The sequence below is a fragment of the Culicoides brevitarsis genome, chromosome 1, assembly GCF_036172545.1.
Source record: "Culicoides brevitarsis isolate CSIRO-B50_1 chromosome 1, AGI_CSIRO_Cbre_v1, whole genome shotgun sequence".
NCBI classification, from domain to species: domain Eukaryota; kingdom Metazoa; phylum Arthropoda; class Insecta; order Diptera; family Ceratopogonidae; genus Culicoides; species Culicoides brevitarsis.
The window spans coordinates 24,133,528-24,155,748 of NC_087085.1; the positions used below are offsets into that span (position 1 = coordinate 24,133,528).

Genomic DNA, 22,221 nt, shown 5'->3' on the forward strand with positions numbered 1-22,221 from the left:
GTTTTAATATTTAAGGTAAAAGTCAATTTGTGGCTAAAAAGCATGACGACGGGTTGTTTTAGTCAAACGTTGGCACACGAATAACGTCTGTTTTTCTTCAGTATAATAAATTACATATATATTTTTTCAGGGCATTAAAAATTTGTAAGTTTTTGAATCAAAATGCATAGGCAACTATAAAAAACTGTTCTTATCTCGTCGGTGAGTCAGTATTGAAAATTTTCAAAAATGTTCATAATATTTTCTCAAATTTTTCGAAATGAATTATGAAAAAGTTGTAAAATAGAAACAATAATTAATTATAAGTAAAATGATATGTTTTTTACCGCATTTCGAAGAAAAATGCGGTATTAAACTCGACTTGTTGTGTGTGTGTGTGTATGTGTGTCACCTGTGCCCCTTTTATTTAATTATCAGAAACTTTCATGAAACATTTTCTTACAAATAATGTTTTTACCGCATTTCAATTTTTTTGAAAAAAATGCGGTATTGTGCTCGTGATGTCGTCCGTCCGTCCGTCCGTCTGTCTGTCCGTCCGTCTGTGTGGTGTGCCACTTTAACTTTGTTTGAATTAGCAGGTTTGGCGAATTCTTTTCAATTGACAGATTTGACAGCATATTTAAAAAAATTATCCGTTGGAAATTTAAATGAGTGTTCATCCGTTAGAAAATGTTGTCGATGAAAATTAGTGGAAAACTTCGGGAAAACTCGGAAAATTCATGGAAAATCGGAAAATCTTGAAAAATTTCAAAATTTTAAAATGTTCAGGGGAGTCTCGCGAGTAACATGAAAAGTAAAAATTGATGAATATCTTCGGGAAAACTCGAAAAATTCATGGAAAATCGGAAAATCTTTAAAAATTTCAAAATTTTAAAATGTTCAGGGGAGTCTGGCGAGTAACATATAAAGTGAAAATTGATGAAAATTTTCGGGAAAACTCGGAAAATTCATGGAAAATCGGAAAATCTTGAAAAATTTCAAAATTTTAAAATGTTCAGGGAAGTCTCGCGAGTAACATGGAAAGTGAAAAATGATGAAAATTTTCGGGAAAACTCGGAAAATTCATGGAAAATCGGAAAATCTTTAAAAATTTCAAAATTTTAAAATGTTCAGGGGAGTCTGGCGAGTAACATATAAAGTGAAAATTGATGAAAATTTTCGGGAAAACTCGGAAAATTCATGGAAAATCGGAAAATCTTTAAAAATTTCAAAATTTTCAAATGTTCAGGGAAGTCTTGCGAGTAACATGGAAAGTAAAAAATGATGAAAATTTTCGGGAAAACTCGGAAAATTCATGGAAAATCGGAAAATCTTGAAAAATTTTAAAATGTTCAGGGGGGTCTCGTGAGTACCATGAAAAATCTTTAAAAATTTCAAAATTTTAAAATGTTCAGGGAAGTCTTGCGAGTAACATGGCTAGTAAAAAATGATGAAAATTTTCGGGAAAACTCGGAAAATTCATAGAAAATCGGAAAATCTTGAAAAATTTTAAAATGTTCAGGGGAGTCTCGTGAGTACCATGAAAAGTGAAAATTGATAAATATCTTCGGGAAAACTCGAAAAATTTATGAAAATTCATGGAATTGAACACATTGAAATGCGGTCAAGTCATTCGTTTTATACACGAATGCAATTCATTCTCGTTTATTTTTATAATATGTACCTATAATATAATGAAATAATTGAAAAATACATTTATAAAGCATCGATAGTATCTTTTGCAGCTTTTTTTAGTTTACGAAAAACTTTTAAGTTTATGGAGTCCATAATGGTATTACCAGGAGTTTTATGTAAGGTATGTGGCGACCGTGCCTCTGGCAAACATTACGGTAAGTTTCAATAAAAAAAAATTATACCAACGTTTACCAAATTCCAAATCAATTTATTTCTCTGTTTTTAAATATCATAGGTGTCCCATCTTGTGACGGTTGTCGTGGTTTCTTCAAACGAAGTATTCGCAGAAATCTAGATTATTCATGTAAGGAGGGTGGTAAATGCATTGTTGATGTATCTAGACGAAACCAATGTCAAGCTTGTCGTTTTGCCAAGTGTCTGCAAGTTAACATGAGACGTGAGGGTAAGTTACAAAGAATTTGGTTGTATTTTAAATTGTCAAGCATGTCCTTATTCTTTTTATTTGAATTTATCTATATCATAAATGAACCGAGTACTTTTCGATGCTCGTTAAAATGCTTCATAAAAGCAGTGAAGAAGACATAAGTGGTATGTTTACGACATTTTGCACTTATCTTCCCTGAAGATAGTCATTGATTGTTTATACAGTTTCCACTTTTCACACAATAGTGTTCAATAGATACATTATACTTTTGTGATTTCTTTCTTTTTTCACTTGTAACTTGAATTGAAAAATAAATCAGAAACTTGCAAAAAACACAGACACTAATTGCTCTCAGTGTATTTAATAGATGTGTGTTTGCGGCATGAAGGTAAATATAGATAAAACTTGATATTGTTGAATAAACATTTGAGCACTTAATGCATATCGCGTAAGAATAATAGTAGGGTGATTTTTTTAAACAACGCAAACCAATATATTCCAATATGTAGATGATTATATTTCATGTTTACTGATAATAAATTAATTTATTAACCAAAAAAGGAAACAATTGTGAAACAAACAGCTTTTCAAACTGTCTTGATTGTTTAATGCCCACGACTCTTTTATAAACATTTAAAAAATCTATAATACTTATATCTCTTTAAAGTAAATAATGAATATTTTAACCCATTTCAGAATGTTTTTCACACTTTTCTTACATTAAATTTAAAACGTATTGAATTCATAAGATTAAATTTCGTTTTTTTTTATTTTTTTTTTAATAAATGGCAAAATGCAATAGGTCTGTGAATCGCGGTGATGCATCCTCAAACCTAACCTAAATGCAAAAAATTAATATATTAAAAATTACCAGGATTGAATTGAGAATCTTGTATCAGACTGTAATTGTTATTGCGAAGCGCTCCATGCATAATATGAATGTACATAATATGAATAAAAACAATCTCAAAAATGCGAGAGAAAACCAAAAATAAAATATTTACACTGTAAAAAATTGGTGTCTCGCAAGCAAAAAATTCCGCGTGACACATTTGAAAAATTTTTAAAATTTATGTAGGAAATATTTTTTTCGATATTTTTTGTTTATTTTATGTTTGCAAAGGTTAGCAGATGAATAAAACAACTAATTAAAAATCAAAAAAGAACATAAAAAAATTGACGGACACAAAACCATTAAAGTAAAATTTTTGGAAATAGTAATTAGTTAAAATCATCATAAATGAAGTTTACAGACGATTATTTTAGCAATTTATGGACTTAAATTTTTCTACAACTTTTGTTTTGTGATCTAAAACATATAAATTCTTAAAAAATCATTTTGATTAATTGAAAATTACATATTATTTCACATTTCCAAAAATATGTAACACTTTTTAAAAAATAAAGATGTATTTTGAGTTTTTGAATCCAAATATAAACTTTAAGTGCACTTAAGTTTTATTACAGGCGTTACAGAAAATATGATAGCATTTTTCAAAATAGGTAATTTGGAAATGCGATAAATAAAAACAAACGTGAATGTTACGTTTTTTATTTTATTTAGATGTTAATGGTGTGAAAAGTCACCTGAAGTTAAATTTTTTCACATATTTAAATACACCACATTGAATATACATTCAATATCAGTTGAGATGATTAAACAATGTTTAGTAAACATTAAATATGGTGCATGTGCATTTGATTCTAAAATATTCCAATATCTCAGATATTAACATTAATTATAATAATCCAAAACTCATTGTATTATCGTGAAGTCCTTCAAAAATAACCTATTTTTTCAATTTTAATGAAAAATCTAAAAAAAATCTAAAAACACATTTTTCAACTTTCTGACCAGGCAGAACCTTTTCGACAATATGTCGGATCGACAAACATAATTTGTGAATAGAAATTTTTAAACAAACAATTTTAAATTTTGACCTACGCTTCGTACATTTTGCTGTAAAATTTGGATATTTTTTTTAAACTATCATAAAATTTAGAAAAACAGAGAGAGAGAGAGAAAGTTCTGCAAAGCAAAAGTTCTTTCTTTTTTCTGTTTATTCACTTTTTAGTTATATTTCTGTTTTATACAAATAGTTAGTTTGCTATTTTATAGAATGGAATGCCCTGAAATTGAAAGAAAAGTACAAAAGTTACACTACTAAATATATTTGATGTATTATAAATTCAATGTAATTCCTATTGAATATTCTATGTACATATATCTAAACAAAAACAAGATTGAAAAGCATTCGTTGAAACTAACAGCTTAGCCGCATTTTTCAAAATGTCTTAGTTTCCGATATTGAAATTTTCTGAAAAATATTAAAATTTTAAAATATAGTATAATCTCCCAAAATGGGCATACAAAATTCAAATAAGTGTATGAAAACATAAATTTTTCGAGAAAATTTTTAATTAATGACCTATTTACTGACCTATTAATGACTGAAAATATCGTATTTTACAAAAAAAATCAACCAAAATGCTAATTGTCTTTGAAAAATTAAAAAAAAAATTTAAGAATTCATCAAAGGGGTGCTTTGTAGTTAATACTCTTTTTATGACATTTTAGATAATTTTAAACCATTTTTTATTGAAAATATTCATAGATTCATAAATTCATAGAAATAGCAGTGCACGAGTTTTCCCGAAGTTTTGTACGAATTTCTACTTTTCGTGCACGTTGCTCATAAAATTTTAGACGAACATTATTGATGGCCATAAAAACAAGTTCTTCAAAATAAATTTGAAATGCGGTAAAAAAAAATGAATGAGTATAAAAAAGCATTGAAGGGATCTTCTACTGTTTATTTATCGTGTGAACTAACAACCTGTATGTGACAATTATGAGATATTTTTTTTACTTCACAAGTAAAAGTCAAATAATTATTTTTTTAAAACTAAGGCAAGTGCAATTTCAAAAAATGTTTCACATTATTTTGGACCTCAAAAAGTAAGGTCATTACTCCCACCGAGTAATGAATAATGATAATGGATAATAATAATATCAATAATTTTTCCATCTTTTTCACTATTTTTAAAGAGTTTTAATATTTAAAATAGTATTTTAAAAATATTTGTAATATATGTTCCATATACTACTTTGTTTTTACCGCACAAAAAGGGCCCATTTTGTGAAACGCCGGCCTAAAAACATGGAAATGTTGTCAGAATTAAAAAAAATTGCTTTTTCTCCCAGAAGTTGCGCCTTTCTATTTTGGCGCCTGCGGCGATTTGCCGCGCCCTTGTTACGTCTAAGTGAAGAACTGAACATCGACTCGGAACACAAAAGGACTTATGTAACAAACATATACTACAATTCGAATTTGCTTTGCTAATTCAAGGTACTTTAATCTTTTATTTAAACATTTGGACAAATTTTCGATACAAAAAAATATAGAAATTTTCTAATGCCTGTTTTGAAATTTAAAAATTTTGGCAAATTTCAAACGATTTATTTTTAAACTTATTTCTGTGAAAATTATTCTTATTTTTTGAAAAATTGCAAAATATAACAAAAATTATAGATTTTAACAAATTTTTTATGATTTTTAATCATTTTTCTAATGTTTTGAAGGTTAAAATATTACAAAACCATTATCATAATTCCTTTATTCCCTCTTTGGATTTTCGGAAAAAGTTAGGTGGGTGGACATGAGAAACATTTTTTGAAATTGCACTTGCCTAACTATGTATATACTAACTATAGCTAATCGTCATTTCATAAAAAAATAATTTAGGCCGCTCCAAATTTTTTTTCTATGATTTTGTCGCATGGCCAATTTTAAAAGGTGAAAATTCAATGGGACAAAATAAAAAAAGTTTTGAAATACTTTTTCATACAAAATGACAAAGTTTTAAGATTTTTTAAAATCTTTTAGACGAAAACATCAAAAAACATTTGGAACGGCCTTATCTCATAAAAAACACATTTAATTTAAAAAATTAATTGTTAATTTAATTTCTTAGCAGTTCAACATGAGCGAGCGCCTCGAAATTGTGGTCCGTCCCATAATTTACTCCATTCAAATTCCTATGGGTCGGATTTATTTCCGCTACCTGAGATCACAATTCCATCTCCAAATTTATTTCTTCCATTCACTCCTTTTGTTTCACCCAACTTTTGTTTCACTAACTACGACGTGTCACGGTTTTCATCCGCTTATGCTTCAGGATCTCTCTGGGATCCCATAAATTTATCAAGAAATTACATACCTACTGTTCCAGCCATGGACCACTACAGTTTTGCAAAAAATTATTTCAACCCTGAAACAAAGAAAGAAGAGGCAACTGTTCTGATAAGTTATACAACAAGTGGTAAGTTACCAATGTTTTGCAAGTACGATCTTCTTTTAATTTGATCTACATTTATGTACATAAAAAAATTTCCCGTAAAAACGATAATGTCAAAAAATAGTAAAAAAAAATTTTTGTTTTTAAATGTTAGTTTTGATGTCAGAAATATATACCTAGCTAAAAAATTAAAATAATAAATCAACTTAATATTACGTAATTAAAAGTTATCATGATACAAGTACCAATTGGTTTTGCAAAAGTCTTAAAATTTAACACTGTACCTAAAGTATGAAATAAAAAAATATGTATTAAAGAGAATTGTCAAAAAATTTTTAATTTGTGAAAAATTTACAAAACCAACGATAATAAGAGATCTTAGAGCATTTTTGCAGCATTGTGAAAAACTATTTAAAATGCCAAGTGCTGTATCGTTTGTAAAAAACGTAAATATCCGACGAAATGTGAAGAGAACTCGTTAGTGTTGGAAAAATTAAAAACTATTGATTGCTGAATATTCATATCATATTTTTCTTCCTTGATTTGATTATGCATTTTGCATTGACTGTTTCATCTCTTGCAGTTCAATCATGATGGCCTTTTGGGTTTCTCGTCACATAACTTGAAAAATAAGTATAAATTATGAAAAGTGAAGTTTTAATAAAGCAATTAAGGTTATAAATCTAGAAATTGAACTGAATTTAATTTTAAATTAAGAAAACTTTTCATGATAATTTTTTGATCATTCAAATTCAGCAAAATTTATCAAAAATTTATTATTAAAATTTATTGACCCACCATTAACAATTAAATTTAAGCCGTTATAGCCTATTTAAGTAGTACTTATAAATATTTTCTATAGATACAACATCATCAGTTGAAGACGAAATAGTAGAAGTTACTAGTACAGAGGAACCTCAAAACACTTCTGTTAAGGATGATAATCCTACTTCTGCACCTTCATTTTTCCCTCTTTCGTCTAAAATATCACATGAATCGGCAACTAAATTATTGTTTTTAACATTCAAATGGGTCAAGTCAATCCCGTCATTCAGGAATCTCCCTTATAACGACAAAAAAACTTTAATTGATGAAACATGGTCCGACTTATTTGTTCTCACAGCTGCGCAATGGGGAATTCCCTTTGGGGACTCTAGTAAGTATTATAAATTTGAATCTACAATTGTACATATTATTTTTTTTATACATTTTTACAGCTAATGACATATATAAAGCATTTGCACAAAACCTTTATAATCTTATTAACGAATATCAAAGACTACGTGTTGACTCTAAAGAAGTAGCCTGTTTGAAAACGTTGATTTTGTTCAATCCAAATCTTTATGGCCTAACATCTAACCATCAGTGTGCTTTGCTTCGTGAGCAGACTCTTGCTTTGTTGAACAAAAATTCTAATACAAAGCTTGGACATTTATTAATGTTATTGCCGCAAGTGAAGTCTACAGCTGATCGTCACACCTTAAAGGACTTATTTTTCAACAAATCATTAGGAGAAAATGCAGTTGAACAAGCAATTCACGATATTTTAAAACAATGACTGTCAGAAACTAATAATGATGTAGAAGAAATGCATAAATATAAATAAAATAAAACAATTAGAATTAGGTACCACATTTGCATGCTTTTTGTTTATCGTAGTTTGCCCGAGTTTCCACGAAAAGTATACATTTGTTTTTTCATTATATTTATGGTATCTTTTGATTCTCGAGGAAGTTATATAAAATATAAAGATATGTCTAAATTATTTACATCAAAAGCCATTTTTTGGTTACGAAACGAATAATTATATACATATAACGTTTTTTTATTTAACATAATTCTTTAAAACTAAAATATTTAACATAAATATTTTCTTCAAGTCTTGGAAAAGAAGTATCAAACAAGAATAAAACAAATAAGATCATTTTGCATCTCCATGAAACCAAGTATTTGATACATACTACTTGAGATATTCATAAACAACATAGATAGATAATATTTTTTAAAACTTATTCTATTGAAGTACTACTGCTTAATGCTACAGAATCATCAGAACTCTTATCATCTGTGTTTGAACTAGAATCATCATTGTTGTCATCGTTACTCAAAGTAGTATCGGTTTCAGATTTTGGCGAATGTGTTCCTTTGTAAGTAGCTTTTTTCAATTTTTTAGTTTCGATTTTTGTCATGATTCTTGACTTTCTTTTCTTAGTAGTTTTACGGCGTTTTTTGGGTTGTGCATCACATGAGTCCGTGGTAAAAGTAGATTGTTTTCTTTTTAAAACTGGCACTTGTGCACCAACAACATCAATATGATCCTCATCTTCACTTGTGTTTGTACTGTATTGAACTGATGGAATCATTGTTTTATCTAGGGCAATATTATGGTTTGTATCTAAATCAGATTCACTTGTACTCTCATAGATAGATTTAATGACACGTTTTCGGAATTTCAAACGAATTGGATGTCTTCCAACTGTAAAACCACCCGTACTTGTTGATGGCATCGGGTCTTTAGATGCTCCCGCTTTTACATCTGTGTTAAATGCACCGTTCCATTTCATACGGAGCATTGTTAAATTTTTATTATCATCTGAATCTGATGTATCAGAATTATAGTTTGTCTGCTCAAAAACGCCAGGAGGTGCTTCACGTTTCTCTTCATTCACGAAGACAACATCTGAATCGCTTTCAGAATTCAGACTTACCATTTCTGGTGTGCGTAAATGGGGAGGCTTACGTTCCAATACGAATTCACAATCACTGCTATTTGTATCGGAGACATTGTGCACATCACGGATAATTTGAACGGTCCCATTATTACCAAAAACAGAAACTTCAGAATTTTCTGCAGAAACTGGTGGATTCACGGAAGTTGTATCTGAAATAACGTTTTCTAAGAAATAAGAATTATTCATAGGTGAAAAAACAGTGATATACAAAGTCATACCATCGGGATTGACAGATGATTGTTGACTTTGATTATTAGATGCTTCAATACTGCCTCTAAAAATAACTGTTGAATGAGACGATAATCGAGTAGAAATAGTAAATTCAGTACGATTATTTCGTCTCCTGTTGTTTGAATATGACAAGTCTTGTGGAGTACTTGAAAGATCTTGTGGTGAATTAGATTCATTATCCGATGATATGACAACTTCTTCATTTTCATTTGTGTCTGTTTGTCGATTTCTCGTTTCGGGGCGATAATATGGCGCGTATCTCACATGGCTAAAAATTTAGTATTTTCATTAGTATTTAACTTTATGTATTTAGGTCGCTCCAATTGAAATTCAAAAATAAGTCGAAAGCCGATAAAGTCGAAAATCCAATGGGACAAAATAAAAAAAAAAAGTTGAAAACTTTAATCAAAAGTTACCGTTTTTTATATTGAAGATCATATTTTAATATGAATTTTCTTCTCTAAAAAAAATTTGCATAAAATTACCGAACTTGTTTCTTAAAATTTTAAGACAATTATTTTTTATGAAATTTTTATTTTTTAATTTTTAACCGTAGTCACTTTTTAATTTGTAAATCTCAAAGTAGATAATTAAAAAATAACAAACTTGTTGATCAACGGTTAAAAATTTTGTCATTTTGTATCAAAAAAAAATGTACTTTATTTTTGATTATCATTTGGATCGGCCTTACTTATTTTATTTTATATATATTTTATTATATATTTATATATCATTTTATTATATATTTTGTTGATAAATACGTATTTACCGATCATAACCAATCATGTCGTAAGGCGACCTTGAAAAGTTTAATAGTTCATGTATGAAATGTTCTGTTCGGTGCCCTAGAAATCTCTGAAAGTAAGCTCGAAAAGCGGTAGATCGTATATCATGGAGAGTCAATAATTCAGTCAAATAATTCATCACTACTTGAATCTGAAAAGCGTTTCCACGTAATAATACTACTAACTCTCGATTAACCCATGGTAACAGTCGATATATTTGTGCTGGGTTTTCTCTGTAAAATTCAACACTACATTCTCTTGATCTACCGGTCATATCGTCCAGTGGCAATGCATAAATTCTACGATTATAAATGTATTCTCTCCATTCTTGTGCATTTTGACGAAAGGGAATCAAATCATTGCTGAATTCTCGACTGTAACGCTCCGTGGCATCATTCGATTGCATAAATAGTTGATAAATTTGGTCGCTTTGTTGTGGACGAACTTGCATTGTTGCACGGTAAGTGTATTGCGGGGAATCAGGAAGGAAATAGTTTACTCTATGAAATACTCTGCTGTGTGGATCTGATGGCAAGTGTGGAAGATATGGAAACCCCAACGAAGGGGTCGTAGAAGCTGTCCTTGTTGGTTGCACCAAATATTCATCAAATTCTTTCATGGACTTTATATTATGAATAATCGACTGAAATGACTGTTTACATAGGGGACATTCTGCTTTTATCTATTAGCAAATAATATACGTGATATTTAATAATAATGAGAGAAATAACAAATTTTCAGAAACTTACTTTACTCCACTCTAATAAGCAATTGAAGCAAAAATAGTGTAAACAACTATCAGTAAAACATTTATTTCGGCATTTCCCAAGGCAAATGGAACACCTTTCACAATCAGAGCGTGTTTCTTCTTCAGATCCCGAAGAATCTGGTGCATGATGTGTGATTTTTGGCGTAGAGACACATTCACTTTCGGTCGTTTGAGAACAAAAAGCCATGTTTACTATTTTATAAATTAATTGTCAATCATTCAATTCGGCAAAATCTTATTATTACATACTTCATAAATACACTATGAATGTGTATAATGTTTAATCAAGGATGTTTATGATATTTCTAAAAAATAATTCTATTAATTCTAAGGAAGAAATTTAATATAAAAATATATTGAGCATTTTTATGAATGCAATGCATACTTACTTATTCTAATATTAAATAATAGTAGATATTCAAAAATTGATATTCAATATTAAAAAAATCAAATGGAAGTAACTTGGCTTTACTGCTTGTTGACAAGGTTTATAATTGTATATCTATTATTTTCAAATCCCTACCCTTAAACCTACATGTGCAGTTGATAGACACAAATGTAAATACATTTTCGTTTTGAGTTGCTTAATGTCGACATAAGTGGGTCGTCAAATCAAAAAGCTATTACAGTTTTATTTATTATTTCATTTATTAATTTATTGCCGAAGAGCTGTAAGCGAATTCGATCTTTCTTTGAAATATAGAGTTGAAAGCAAATAAATATTGCAGCGGAAGATATAATTACTTTCTTCACAAATGGTTACTCAGATTCATCAAAGTGTGATTGTGGCTCAATTTGAACTATGAGACACATATTACAAAAATATTCGTCATCAAGTTTCGATGAAGACGTAATTCACCAACTCACTCATGAACCAATTGACTGGATTTTTAGTACTTTTCATACTACTACTATAAATAATAGGTAATTAAATCAATACGTTATGTCAAACAAATTACAGCAGTTTTTAATATTGTACTGCCAAATAACACAAACACAGTATATACGTATATGACTAAAACACATTTTAAAGGGTGCAATTTATATAACCAAGTATTTATTTACATGATTAATAAATATGTTGTATTTATACCTACATGTAAATAAATAAAAACATATGTTAATACATGTTCTTAATAAATAGAATGGAAAAACAAATAGTATCTAGCAATGGATTTAACAAAACATCGTTTAAAGATGTTCCATTGTCAGCTTTGGTGAGTCTTGAATGCATGTGTTTATTCAAAACACCTCATTTTAAGGATAATTTTGTATTTTCTAGCAAGAAAATTCTTTGTTAGTTTTGTATACTTTAAACCAGGAGCAAATTTTGCTGGCTGAATCCGGCCATTTTAGAGATTGGCGTGGAGTTTTAGCCTTAGCACCACTAGACAGTACTTTTAAAAATTTTATTCTAAAGTCTTCAGATCAGAATTACATGAAAATTCTCCTGAATCAATGGATGAAATTAGTCAACAGTAATTTTGAGCAATTGCAGGAAACTCTTAAGACTATTGATCGACATGATGTTTATGAGGATGCATTGGAACACTTTAAAAAAGATGCCTATGCTTATAAGCTAAAAACATCAAGCGAAACATCGTTGGAACGAACTCCAAAAGGCTCTTATATCATTACAAGTTTAGACAGATATCGTATAAATAACGGACTAAAAATGATTATATACGATGCGTTCTTAATGTATGATGAAAAAGATGAAGATTTTGCTCAACTTATCAAAGAAACACTTGAAAACTCTGGAATGCATATTTGTATTAAAAATGATTTTTTGGGAGGCATTCCATTTGAACATGATGCTGCTATGACTTTGATTGCAAAACGATGTCGTCGTGTGATTATTATCATATCCAAGCATTTTCTTGACAGTACAGCAGATATATTTATGTCTAAATATGCTCAGCACATTGGGATTGAGCGATCTAATCGTAAAGTTGTTCCCTGTTTAAGAGAAGAGTGTCAGATACCTTCTAACTTAAAAATTCTTTTCCACTTGAAATACTACAAAGATGGACGATTATTCAATTTCTGGAAGAAACTCTATGAAGCAGTTGCATACGAACCTGCAGATAATGATTTTAATAGCGAAGAATTTGAAGTTATTCCTCACTATGCATATTTTCCACTAAATATTTCTCATTCTTCACCAAGAGAAATATCACATTTTAATTTTACAGAAAGACATATGGAGAACTCAGTTACAAATACGATGGAGAAAGTGGAGACAACTAAATTAGAAAATGAATTACTTACATTTCTGGGACCAAGTCCACCTACCGATTCACCAAATAACTCTACAACAATATTAAATGATAAAAAAACAAAAAACAAACAAAAAACAAAAACAAAAAATCCAGTTAAAGTTTTAAAACATATCTTTTCCACGAAAAAACAAAAAATTACTTCATAACATAAATTAACAATAGTTAACGACATAATCAGCTGCTTTTCTTCCACAAAGTTTTTTTTGTTCCAAATGCTTTTATTTTAACTCATTTTTTATATCATACACATTCGATAATATATATCAATAAAGACACTTAATAATATTATTAATGTTATATACCAAACTTAAGGAGAAAAAAAAAGAAAAAATACATTTTTTACATTTGATGTTATTTTAAATCGTTTTTTTTTATTATACCTAATATTGTTTCAATTAAATTTGTCTTCTAAAAAACATTTATAAGACTACCTTTAATAGTGATTATTTTTAACACTAAAATCGGTTTAATTAGTTTTTTTTTATTAATCTGATAATACATATTCTAATTTTATGAATTTTTGCCCACTAAGAATCATTAACATTTTTATGTTCAAAGCCGTTTTGTCAAAAATAATTCTTTTAATTCTCCTCATTCAAAAAAATATTTGTTGTTTCTTTTCCACAATCATAACCAATGTAAGTTAAATTGAATTTAACAGATGCTCTTTGAACTAAGGACCTACACCTGAATTCATGACTATTCATCTAATCTAAATTAAATTTAAGATATTAATGCTATTCATAGAGTTTACATCTATTGTCCACTTTTTATTTTTTTGATAAAGTTTGTGTTTTGGCGTTGATTTATTTTACTTTTGAAATAATTATTAAATATTTTATAGGTTAAAGCACATTTTTTGCAGTTTATTACATATTAAAAGCATAGTTTGTATAGTCGATCAATTGTTACTATGATTCATCTAAATTTTGTTTTTCATTCAATGTTTCCGGTGCATGTAATTGTGATAACGTGTCATCGGATTCACAGCTTTTTGAAGATATTGCAGTCAATTCTGGTTTTTCGTTACTATTGTTGTTTATCAAACTTGAAATATCATCATTTGTAGAGCCTCTAATGGATTCTTCATTTTTAATTGTTTCAGAGGCAAACCCATCATTGTTATTCATGTTGATATTATGTGTTAGCGATTCAGGGACAATATTTGGTTGTAGTGGAATTTCTGAGGAATTTGTATCGTCTCCATCTTGTGTGCTTGGATTGTTAGTAACAGGTTCTGGGGTATCGGGAACGAATTCGTCAGGTGTTTCAGGGTTTGAAATTAAAAGTATGGTCGATGTGTGATCTGGTTGAACAGGATTCTCGACGTTCGAGGTCGATAAAATTCCAGCTAAAGCAGGGGATGTCGATGATACTGCAACTCCTAATACACTCGCTGGATATATTGAGTTAATTTCTAAAAGATTTGTTGTAGTTTTCGGTGCAATTGCTGGATTTGTAACTGTGATTGGAAGTTCCAGTGACACTGGGACATTTGTTTGATGTTGAGGTGTTACTCCGATTTCCGCCAACTTTTCATCAAGATTTTTAATCAGATCAGACGGCTGTTTTTCCATGTTACTGTTATTTTTTGTCGGTTGTTCTGTTGTTGACATAATGGGAGATTGTGTTAATACCGTATTCGTTTCGGAAACATGAGCTTTCACGGGGGGATTGATGCTAAGATCGCCTAATGTGCCCGTTAACAGTTGATCTTGCTGATACACATCTGTGTTAGTAAATGCTGTAGTGAGAATATCATCATTGATTATTATAGGCTGGTCTCCCATCTCATTTTGACTTGCAGCAATAGCATTCAAAATGTCCTGCGCCGAACCTGGATATATTAATTGTTGGCCATCTTGCGTGAATAATTGTGAGACATCGCCAGATACTGCCATAGCAAGGAGACTTTGTTGATCAAGAATTATCTGCTGTCCGTCACCAGTATTGAAAATTATACTTTGACCGCTTACATCGTTATCATTAGCTTCATCTGAAATTGCATTTTGTTGATCTGCTTCAATTTTATCTTGAGTCTCGGGCACCATTGGCACAAGTTGATTTGATGAATCTAAATACAATGCTTCATTATTCATTGGTGTAAATGAACCATCATCTCCAACTGAACACAAATAAAACGCATTTGATGGACCTCCAAAATTTTCTGCAGAAACGGCAAGTATTTGTGAATTCTGATCTCCTAAGTTATTATTCTCCTTTGTTGAAGCTTGTGTTGTTGCTACTGATATTACTGGAGTTTCACTATTACAAGGGCTTTCACTAATAACAGGCTTTACCAAAAATTCCTGTATTGATGCACCGCCTTTCTCCTCTAGCATTTGTAGAGCTTTTGGCTCGGTTTCTTCATCCGGAATGACAATTGGTTCGTTATTTATCGTTTTATAGATAGGTTTTAACTTTTTTGGAGCAACAACTTTTAAATCTTTAATTTTTTGGGGTGAGTTGTCTGCATCACTACAAATCATAGACGAATCAATAGGTTTGATACGTTCAATATGACTCGTCGATTCTAAAGATCCAATAGTAGTGTCAAAATCTTTGCGCTTCAGCTTAAATTTGGGATTAATTTTTGGTAAATATTCTTTAAGTCCTGCTTTTGTTAATACTTTTCCATTTCCTCGTACTTCTACATAACCTAGGCTTTCGGCTTCTTTGAGTTGTTGTGGCGAAAGCTTGATTACATTCGATTTGCTTAACTTATCTTTTGATGTATCAGTCGATCTGTTTTGGGAAGAATAAATCATTTCAGTTCTAACAGTTGTCCCTGGAGTATTTTCGATTGTTCGACTGGTAACTCGATTTGATGGAATAATAATTTCTGACTGAACCTGAATCTTATTAGATGACCGAATATTTGATCCAGCTGTCGTCGATGTGACTATAAGACGATACAAATCAATAGCATAAACAATATCTAATATAAAAAATATTGAAAAAATTTACCTGGTGAGGTTGTTGTCATTAATGATCCCTTACTAGTGATCAAAATTTTATTAGATGCTCTTCCAACGATGACTTGCGGCTTTGGTGTTCCAGTTGTCGGTGATTTTGACATGGAACGGTGAGATTTAGCTAAAGGCGACGAGCTAGATGCTCGCATTAGTAAAGAAGTTGTAGGAGAAGCTCTCGACAAATTGGGTTGGACTTCTTCAATTAAAGTTTTTGTGCCGTCGATTTGTGTAATTAACTTCATGACTTTTCGATGCGTGGGAGTCACTTCTTGTCGCAATTTCTGCTCCTTCGATAATGAATTAGGAAATGATAGACGGCGTAACTCGGTGTTTTGCGGTTTAGTATTAGATGCGTGTTGTATGTGTATGTCTGGTTTAATTTGTAAAATCTGTGATTCATTTTTGTTAATATTCATGGTTGTAGACGTTGAAAGTTTTTCTTGCTTTGAAACGGATTTCATATTAGAGGCGATGGGTTCGTCGTCAAACAAAATTTCCATGTTATTGATGTCAAATAGGGTTTCTTGAGTTTGAGCTTTTTGTTCATGCCCAACCTTTTGATTTTTATTGACAATGCTTTCAAACTCTTTATGATACTCCGCTTTTCGCTTCTTTGGCAATCGTGTCTCTAATTTAATATTTCTGTCGACGTCTTTTGTTTCTGTTTTTCTTTGTCGCTTTGATAAACTGTCTTGTTTTGCTTCAGGTTTTGCTTCTTCAATGCCTTTTTCTTCTAAAGCACGCAAATGACGCTTACGAGGATTTAATATAGGGCTATTGCTATTACTAAGAGATGAACCATCAACAGAAGCAACCGGTTTTGGTGGTGTACCCAAATTAATCAAACTCTCAGCAATATCGTTGTCATGAGAAATAATTTTCTTTGGAGAGAATTGTATGGCCGTTTGTGGCAATTGAGTTAAAGTTTCAGCAATCAAAAGTTCTGATTCTGTCATCAATTTTGATGGAGAATCGACTTGTTGTGTTTCTTTAAATATACGTTTGCCTCGTTCTTTTGGCGGTAATTTGCGGTCTTTATTGTCAACTTCCTTTTCAATGTCAGGAACACTCGTTTCTTTGAGAAGTTCTTTAATTTCTTGCTCTAATGCCTCATCTTCGCCTATTTCAACCTCGCTAGGACTGGATGTTTCAGCAGGTCGAGGCATTTTTCGCGAATATTTAGTTTTGTCTTCATTTTTCTCCGATTTTAATGGACTTTCTATTTTATTTTTATTTCGACGAGATATACGAATGAGTGGCGGAGTTTCCTCTAACTGTTCCATCAACAAATCAAAATCACCTTTAGTTTTTTTCTTAGCTTCTAGTTTTTTCTTTTCGACGTCGACACGTTTCTGCTCAAACTCCTTTTTACGGCGCTCTACTTCAGCTCTTTTTTGAATCAATTGGCTTTCAAACAAACCAATATGTTCCTTCTTTTTCGATTCTTGTTTGTCTTCCAATGATTTTCCCTCTTCTTTAAAATTCTTTTTTCCTGTTTTATCTTGCTCATTACATTTTTCTTCTTTCTCTTTGTGATTTTTTAACTTTTCTTTAATTGATTGACTTTCGCTTTTATTGAATTTCGTTTTATCTACTTTTCTTGACGTTTTCTTTTCTTCTTTTCGTTCATCTTCTCTTAATTCATAAAAAACGAAATCCCGTTTTTTCGGAATATTATGACATTTTATTGGAATATTTTTTCCACTATCTTCTTTCAAGTTATCAAATGTTTGATTGTTTTTATCTGACGAGCTTTCTTTTTGTTTACTTTCTTTCGTATCAGATTGATTTTTCTCTTCTTGACTAAGCTCATCATCGCTCCAGTCTGCTAAAAGTTTATTTTTGATTTCAGTATTTATTTTAATATCATCTGGTCTTTCTGTTTTCTCATCTTTTGTTTTTTCTTTTTGAGTTTTAGAACCTGTTGTTTTAGCTGGAGTTGATGGTACATTTTTACCTCGTCGCTTTCTTTTCGCAGTAGGCTTGTCTTCTATTTCTGATTCATTCAAATAATCTTCTTTATAATCATCAACTACAGAAGGTTTTTTAGGCTCCCGCAAGATTTTGTCTAGATTACGTGGTGGTTTAAGAGGAACTACTGCTTTAGAAGAAGTTTTCTGTTTGAGAACATTTTTTGCTGTAGATTTTGGTGATACCAGCTCTTCCTTTGTGTGGGTTTTGTTATGAAGAATAAAAACATTCATACGATTTGTTGAAAAGGAGCAAGCTCTACATTTGTATGGATTTCCAGATTGTAATGCCGGTGTCATTGGAATTGCTGAAGATTGTTCCAAAATTCGAACTCCATGATCCATGTTTTTTTGGACATTTGTTTGATTTGGAGTGTCTTTTTTAGGAACTGGAATATGAAAAAAAAAATTATTCATAAATAACTTTGGGTAACATTTGGAAAACATACTTTTTTGTTTTCTATTTGGATCAATAAATATATCACTCCAAGTCTCTTTTTTGATTTTTGTCGGTTGAAACTCCTCACTATTAATTATGTTAGGATCTCCGTTTACCATTTTCTCAGCTATTGCAACATCTTCAGGAAAAGTTGCCATAAATTTTTTCTTTGCTCGAACAGCTTCCAAACCTTTCTTGATGAACGTATGTTTTCGTTGGTTATTGTAAAGACAAATTTTGTCTATACTATATACATATTCGCTGAATAATAAAAATAAATGTTTGCAAAAACAGTTTTTTAAAAAATGGTTTACTTATACATACAATGTACTTTCTTGGAAAAATCGGACAATCGCAATAGGTTGTTTTTTTAATGATGAAAGTAATCCTTCGGGTATACGTGATTCTCCAACTACTTCGCCGGGCCACCAACTATTGCTAAGCCTCACCCACACTACATCACCATCGACATAGCTGATATTTGTTAAAGAACTCATTTTTATCTCTATATATGTATATACAAAAAAAGGTATTGGTCAAAAAAATCTCTAAAATAATTTAACTATTCTAATATAAGAAAAGGCCTCTAAGAACATCAAAAGTATTGAAACGCCAAAGTCAAATATTTTGCAGTCGAGACATCGATCGATTTAAGCATATATAATTAATTTTACACATTGAATGTGTATTTGAATTTAGAATGTTTAATCTAATATTTGGGTATATTTTGAAAGCAAGTAAAAAATACTTTGTTTTTAAACACAATTTTTTCAATTCTCATTGCTTGACAGAAGTATTTACTCAAATTCTAAATATATATGCTCTTTTTCATACACCAATACATCAAGATCGTCTTTTGCGAGCTCAAAGAGCACATTCATTCAAAATGATTGACAAAGAATGATTATTTAGAAGTAAAACTTCGCATTTTGTGTAAAAAAATGCTGAAGGTGATTTTCGTCACTTTATTTTTTGCATTTTTTGCTTTTTCCTTATCTTTACAGTTTAGAAAAATATCGATGCTTGCAGACGCCATTTCTAATGTTTGTACATTTTGGACGATTTTGTATATTCTTTTGAACAACACTTACACAACACGATATGTGTTTACATGAGATACAACTTGCAATCTGATTTTACAGCTTGAACCTAAATTTCAGTTGATTTTCCGGAAAAAATTGTAACTCGTTTCGAATATTTAATACTTTTTTTGTGGCTGTCAGAAAATTACCATTGCTAATTCACCATAGGCGCCATCCATTAACGATATTGAAAAGTTAGGGGGTAGGGGTTCAAAAAATTACTATAGATTTCAAATTTTCAAAATTAAAAAAAAACGACGTCTTAAAAAATACTCTATTTTTTTGATTTATAAAAATTGTGTTTTTACAAAATTTATATCTTATTTAATTCAATTCAGTTTCAAAATACAGAGCTCATTCATGAGAGCTTTTCATGAGTATAAGAGCATATGAGGGAGAGGGATATGAAGGGGGTCTGGTTCAAATAATATCTCATAAAGTAAGCTTTTCGTTAATTTTTAAAGGTTTTCGACTCCGGTAACCGAGGGCTGGGGGCAAAAAATACCTCTTTTTATCTGACGCCATTAATGGATAACGCCTGAGTCTGTTGGGCTGCTATTGAATAACACCTACTGAGGACCACATTTTGGAAAAAAAACACCAAGTAGCTGCTTAGGATGAGTCTTCCTAATATAAGAAATATATTTTCACCAAAAATCGTGCAGGGAATGTGGTCAAGTAAGTACAGTAAAAAGCTCAATTTCGAGTTACCAGAGCGATTCAAAGGAACGATTGTTGAAAAATGGGCAAACTATTGGAAACAATTGGTAATTGACTATAAAGAGATGGTCATTGATACTTGCAAACACATGTTTCAGCATCCTTTGAAAACATCAATATATACCGGGGTCGGTGCGACTACGTATTTTTTGTGTAAACACAATCCTGACTTCGCGGACTTTGAAAAATCATTTCAAAACAGTAAGAACCTATTGATCCTTGTAGCTGAGCCTTGTCAAAACCCTGTATCGGCTGACCACATACGAAGCTTAGAGCGATATATTAATCAAAACGTTGTCCGAAGGTTATCATTAGGTGTTATTTCTTTTATATGGATCGATAATTACGATAAAGACTGTTCCTTATACAAGGCTACATGTGAATATTTGAAACCACCATATAAGACATTTAAAGAGAGAGTCATTGATGTTGGGTTCTTGGACAAATATTGGATATTGGACGAACAAATGAAGGATTATGATGTTAACTTTTGAATGAAAGGATTGTAAATATTTACTTTGTGTAAAATAGAATTCAAAATTAGGTATATTATAGTTAAAATTAATATCTATAAAAAATAAAAATAAATCGAAAAATGTATTTGGCCTCCGAGTTTTTATAGATTTATAACAGGAAATGGCAGTGGAAAGATTTTATTCAGTTTTCTCCATTCTAAATCAAACTACTTACCATAATGGATGACCGACTTGGACGTTTTCAATAAAACAGAACACGAGTTAACTTCAAACAAAATCTTTTTCAAGTCCCATTTTATAATGCAAAATAATTTTTCAATGTAAATAAAACATAGATTTGTTTATTGTATAGTATTTTATCTTATTTATTTTAATCTAATGCATTATATTTAAGTTGGAAATCATTTTTATTAATATTTATTTTATATTAACACTTATGAATATCTTTTCTGATTTTTCGTAACCTCGCTCTTTCACGAAACATTGAAAGTCGAAATGCTTACAGACATACGAAATAAAGTTTGGTCTGTACTAATCATTGTTACAAATATTATGGATTTTGGATTTACAAATATTAGAGATAGAAAAAATAGTTTACAAGAGTAAGTATAAATGATATTGAACATAAATGAATATACAACATTATAATTGCACACACCACATGAAACAGTTTAATTTTTGGTTGTATTCAAACTTCATTGACAGGAGATGTTTATAATAGTTTCTAGATAATGAATGTTAGTTAGGCGTATAAATTATATATATCTATTTTTTGCTCGCGGCCCACTCGATTTGTCAAAAAACTCAGGGGAAAAAATTAAACATTTTGACATATTTTTTTTTTAAATTAAAAACTCATGAAAAAATTACTATTCACAATCACAATCATACAAAAAAAATCGCTTTAATAAGATGTTTGAAATGTTGGCGAAATTTCTTTTTAAAGTCACGTAAGTAGGGAGAGTTTAAATTTGAAAATAACATAAAATAAAATTAATAGAATATTAAGAGTCAACTATTAACGTAAAAAAAAAAAAAAAAAAAAAAAATAGAAAATACCAATAATAGATTCAGAAATATGTATTTATTTTTTCATTAAACCCATCCGTCCCCCCTCATGACAAAAAAAATTAAAATATTAAATTTAGTCACCTTATTAATTGATAGTAATAAAGTTTTAAGTAATAAGGTTTAAATTAAAGTTTTTTGAACTAAAAATAATTAATATTGATTACGTACATTTGAAATTTATTGTTGAGATAGTAATTTTAGAATGTGATAATCATTACTTCATGAGGGACAGTACTGCTTTTATTATCAGATAATATTCCTTATCTGAATTGTTTAATATGTAGGTATGTGTGTGGCTTTTTCATTTCTATTTTCTATTTCAGTAAAAGAG

The 22,221-nt window shown here is 30.1% G+C and overlaps 5 protein-coding genes across 8 annotated transcripts; 3 read left to right on the forward strand and 2 right to left on the reverse strand.

Annotated features, from left to right (window-relative positions):
* The first annotated feature begins 1,604 nt into the window (after positions 1-1,604).
* LOC134826939 (nuclear receptor subfamily 2 group E member 1-like) lies at positions 1,605-7,985 on the forward strand. The gene is made up of 5 exons (XM_063839450.1): positions 1,605-1,829; positions 1,910-2,077; positions 6,035-6,382; positions 7,221-7,514; positions 7,576-7,985. Exons 1-5 carry the CDS (start codon positions 1,757-1,759, stop codon positions 7,914-7,916), a joined length of 1,224 nt encoding a protein of 407 aa, XP_063695520.1. The 5' UTR covers positions 1,605-1,756; the 3' UTR covers positions 7,917-7,985.
* A 172-nt stretch (positions 7,986-8,157) lies between these two features.
* LOC134838524 (E3 ubiquitin-protein ligase Topors) lies at positions 8,158-11,398 on the reverse strand. Of its 3 annotated transcripts, XM_063854070.1 has the most exons (6): positions 11,265-11,398; positions 11,125-11,180; positions 10,856-11,067; positions 10,091-10,788; positions 9,309-9,589; positions 8,158-9,254 (listed from the first exon to the last, which is right to left on the reverse strand). In XM_063854070.1, exons 3-6 carry the CDS (start codon positions 11,060-11,062, stop codon positions 8,368-8,370), a joined length of 2,073 nt encoding a protein of 690 aa, XP_063710140.1. In that variant the 5' UTR covers positions 11,063-11,067; positions 11,125-11,180; positions 11,265-11,398; the 3' UTR covers positions 8,158-8,367. The 3 variants fall into 3 exon arrangements, with proteins under 3 accessions (XP_063710140.1, XP_063710141.1, XP_063710139.1); XM_063854071.1 differs by having other exon boundaries at positions 8,158-9,239; positions 10,856-11,180; XM_063854069.1 differs by having other exon boundaries at positions 10,856-11,180.
* A 558-nt stretch (positions 11,399-11,956) lies between these two features.
* On the forward strand, positions 11,957-13,487 carry LOC134837076 (myeloid differentiation primary response protein MyD88). Its single transcript, XM_063852389.1, has 2 exons — positions 11,957-12,092; positions 12,158-13,487. The coding sequence occupies exons 1-2, from the start codon at positions 12,003-12,005 to the stop codon at positions 13,301-13,303; spliced, it is 1,236 nt and encodes a 411-aa protein (XP_063708459.1). The 5' UTR covers positions 11,957-12,002; the 3' UTR covers positions 13,304-13,487.
* Positions 13,488-13,593: 106 nt separating this feature from the next.
* Positions 13,594-19,756, reverse strand: LOC134828185 (uncharacterized). 2 transcript variants are annotated; one of them, XM_063841192.1, is made up of 5 exons: positions 19,633-19,756; positions 18,866-19,046; positions 18,552-18,802; positions 16,125-18,491; positions 13,594-16,059 (listed from the first exon to the last, which is right to left on the reverse strand). In XM_063841192.1, the coding sequence occupies exons 2-5, from the start codon at positions 19,036-19,038 to the stop codon at positions 14,069-14,071; spliced, it is 4,782 nt and encodes a 1,593-aa protein (XP_063697262.1). In that variant the 5' UTR covers positions 19,039-19,046; positions 19,633-19,756; the 3' UTR covers positions 13,594-14,068. The 2 variants fall into 2 exon arrangements, with proteins under 2 accessions (XP_063697262.1, XP_063697270.1); XM_063841200.1 differs by lacking the exon at positions 19,633-19,756 and having other exon boundaries at positions 18,866-19,269.
* A 390-nt stretch (positions 19,757-20,146) lies between these two features.
* Positions 20,147-21,098, forward strand: LOC134828197 (mitochondrial import inner membrane translocase subunit Tim29). Its single transcript, XM_063841214.1, has one exon. It carries the CDS (start codon positions 20,241-20,243, stop codon positions 20,835-20,837), a length of 597 nt encoding a protein of 198 aa, XP_063697284.1. The 5' UTR covers positions 20,147-20,240; the 3' UTR covers positions 20,838-21,098.
* The last annotated feature ends 1,123 nt before the right edge of the window (positions 21,099-22,221 follow it).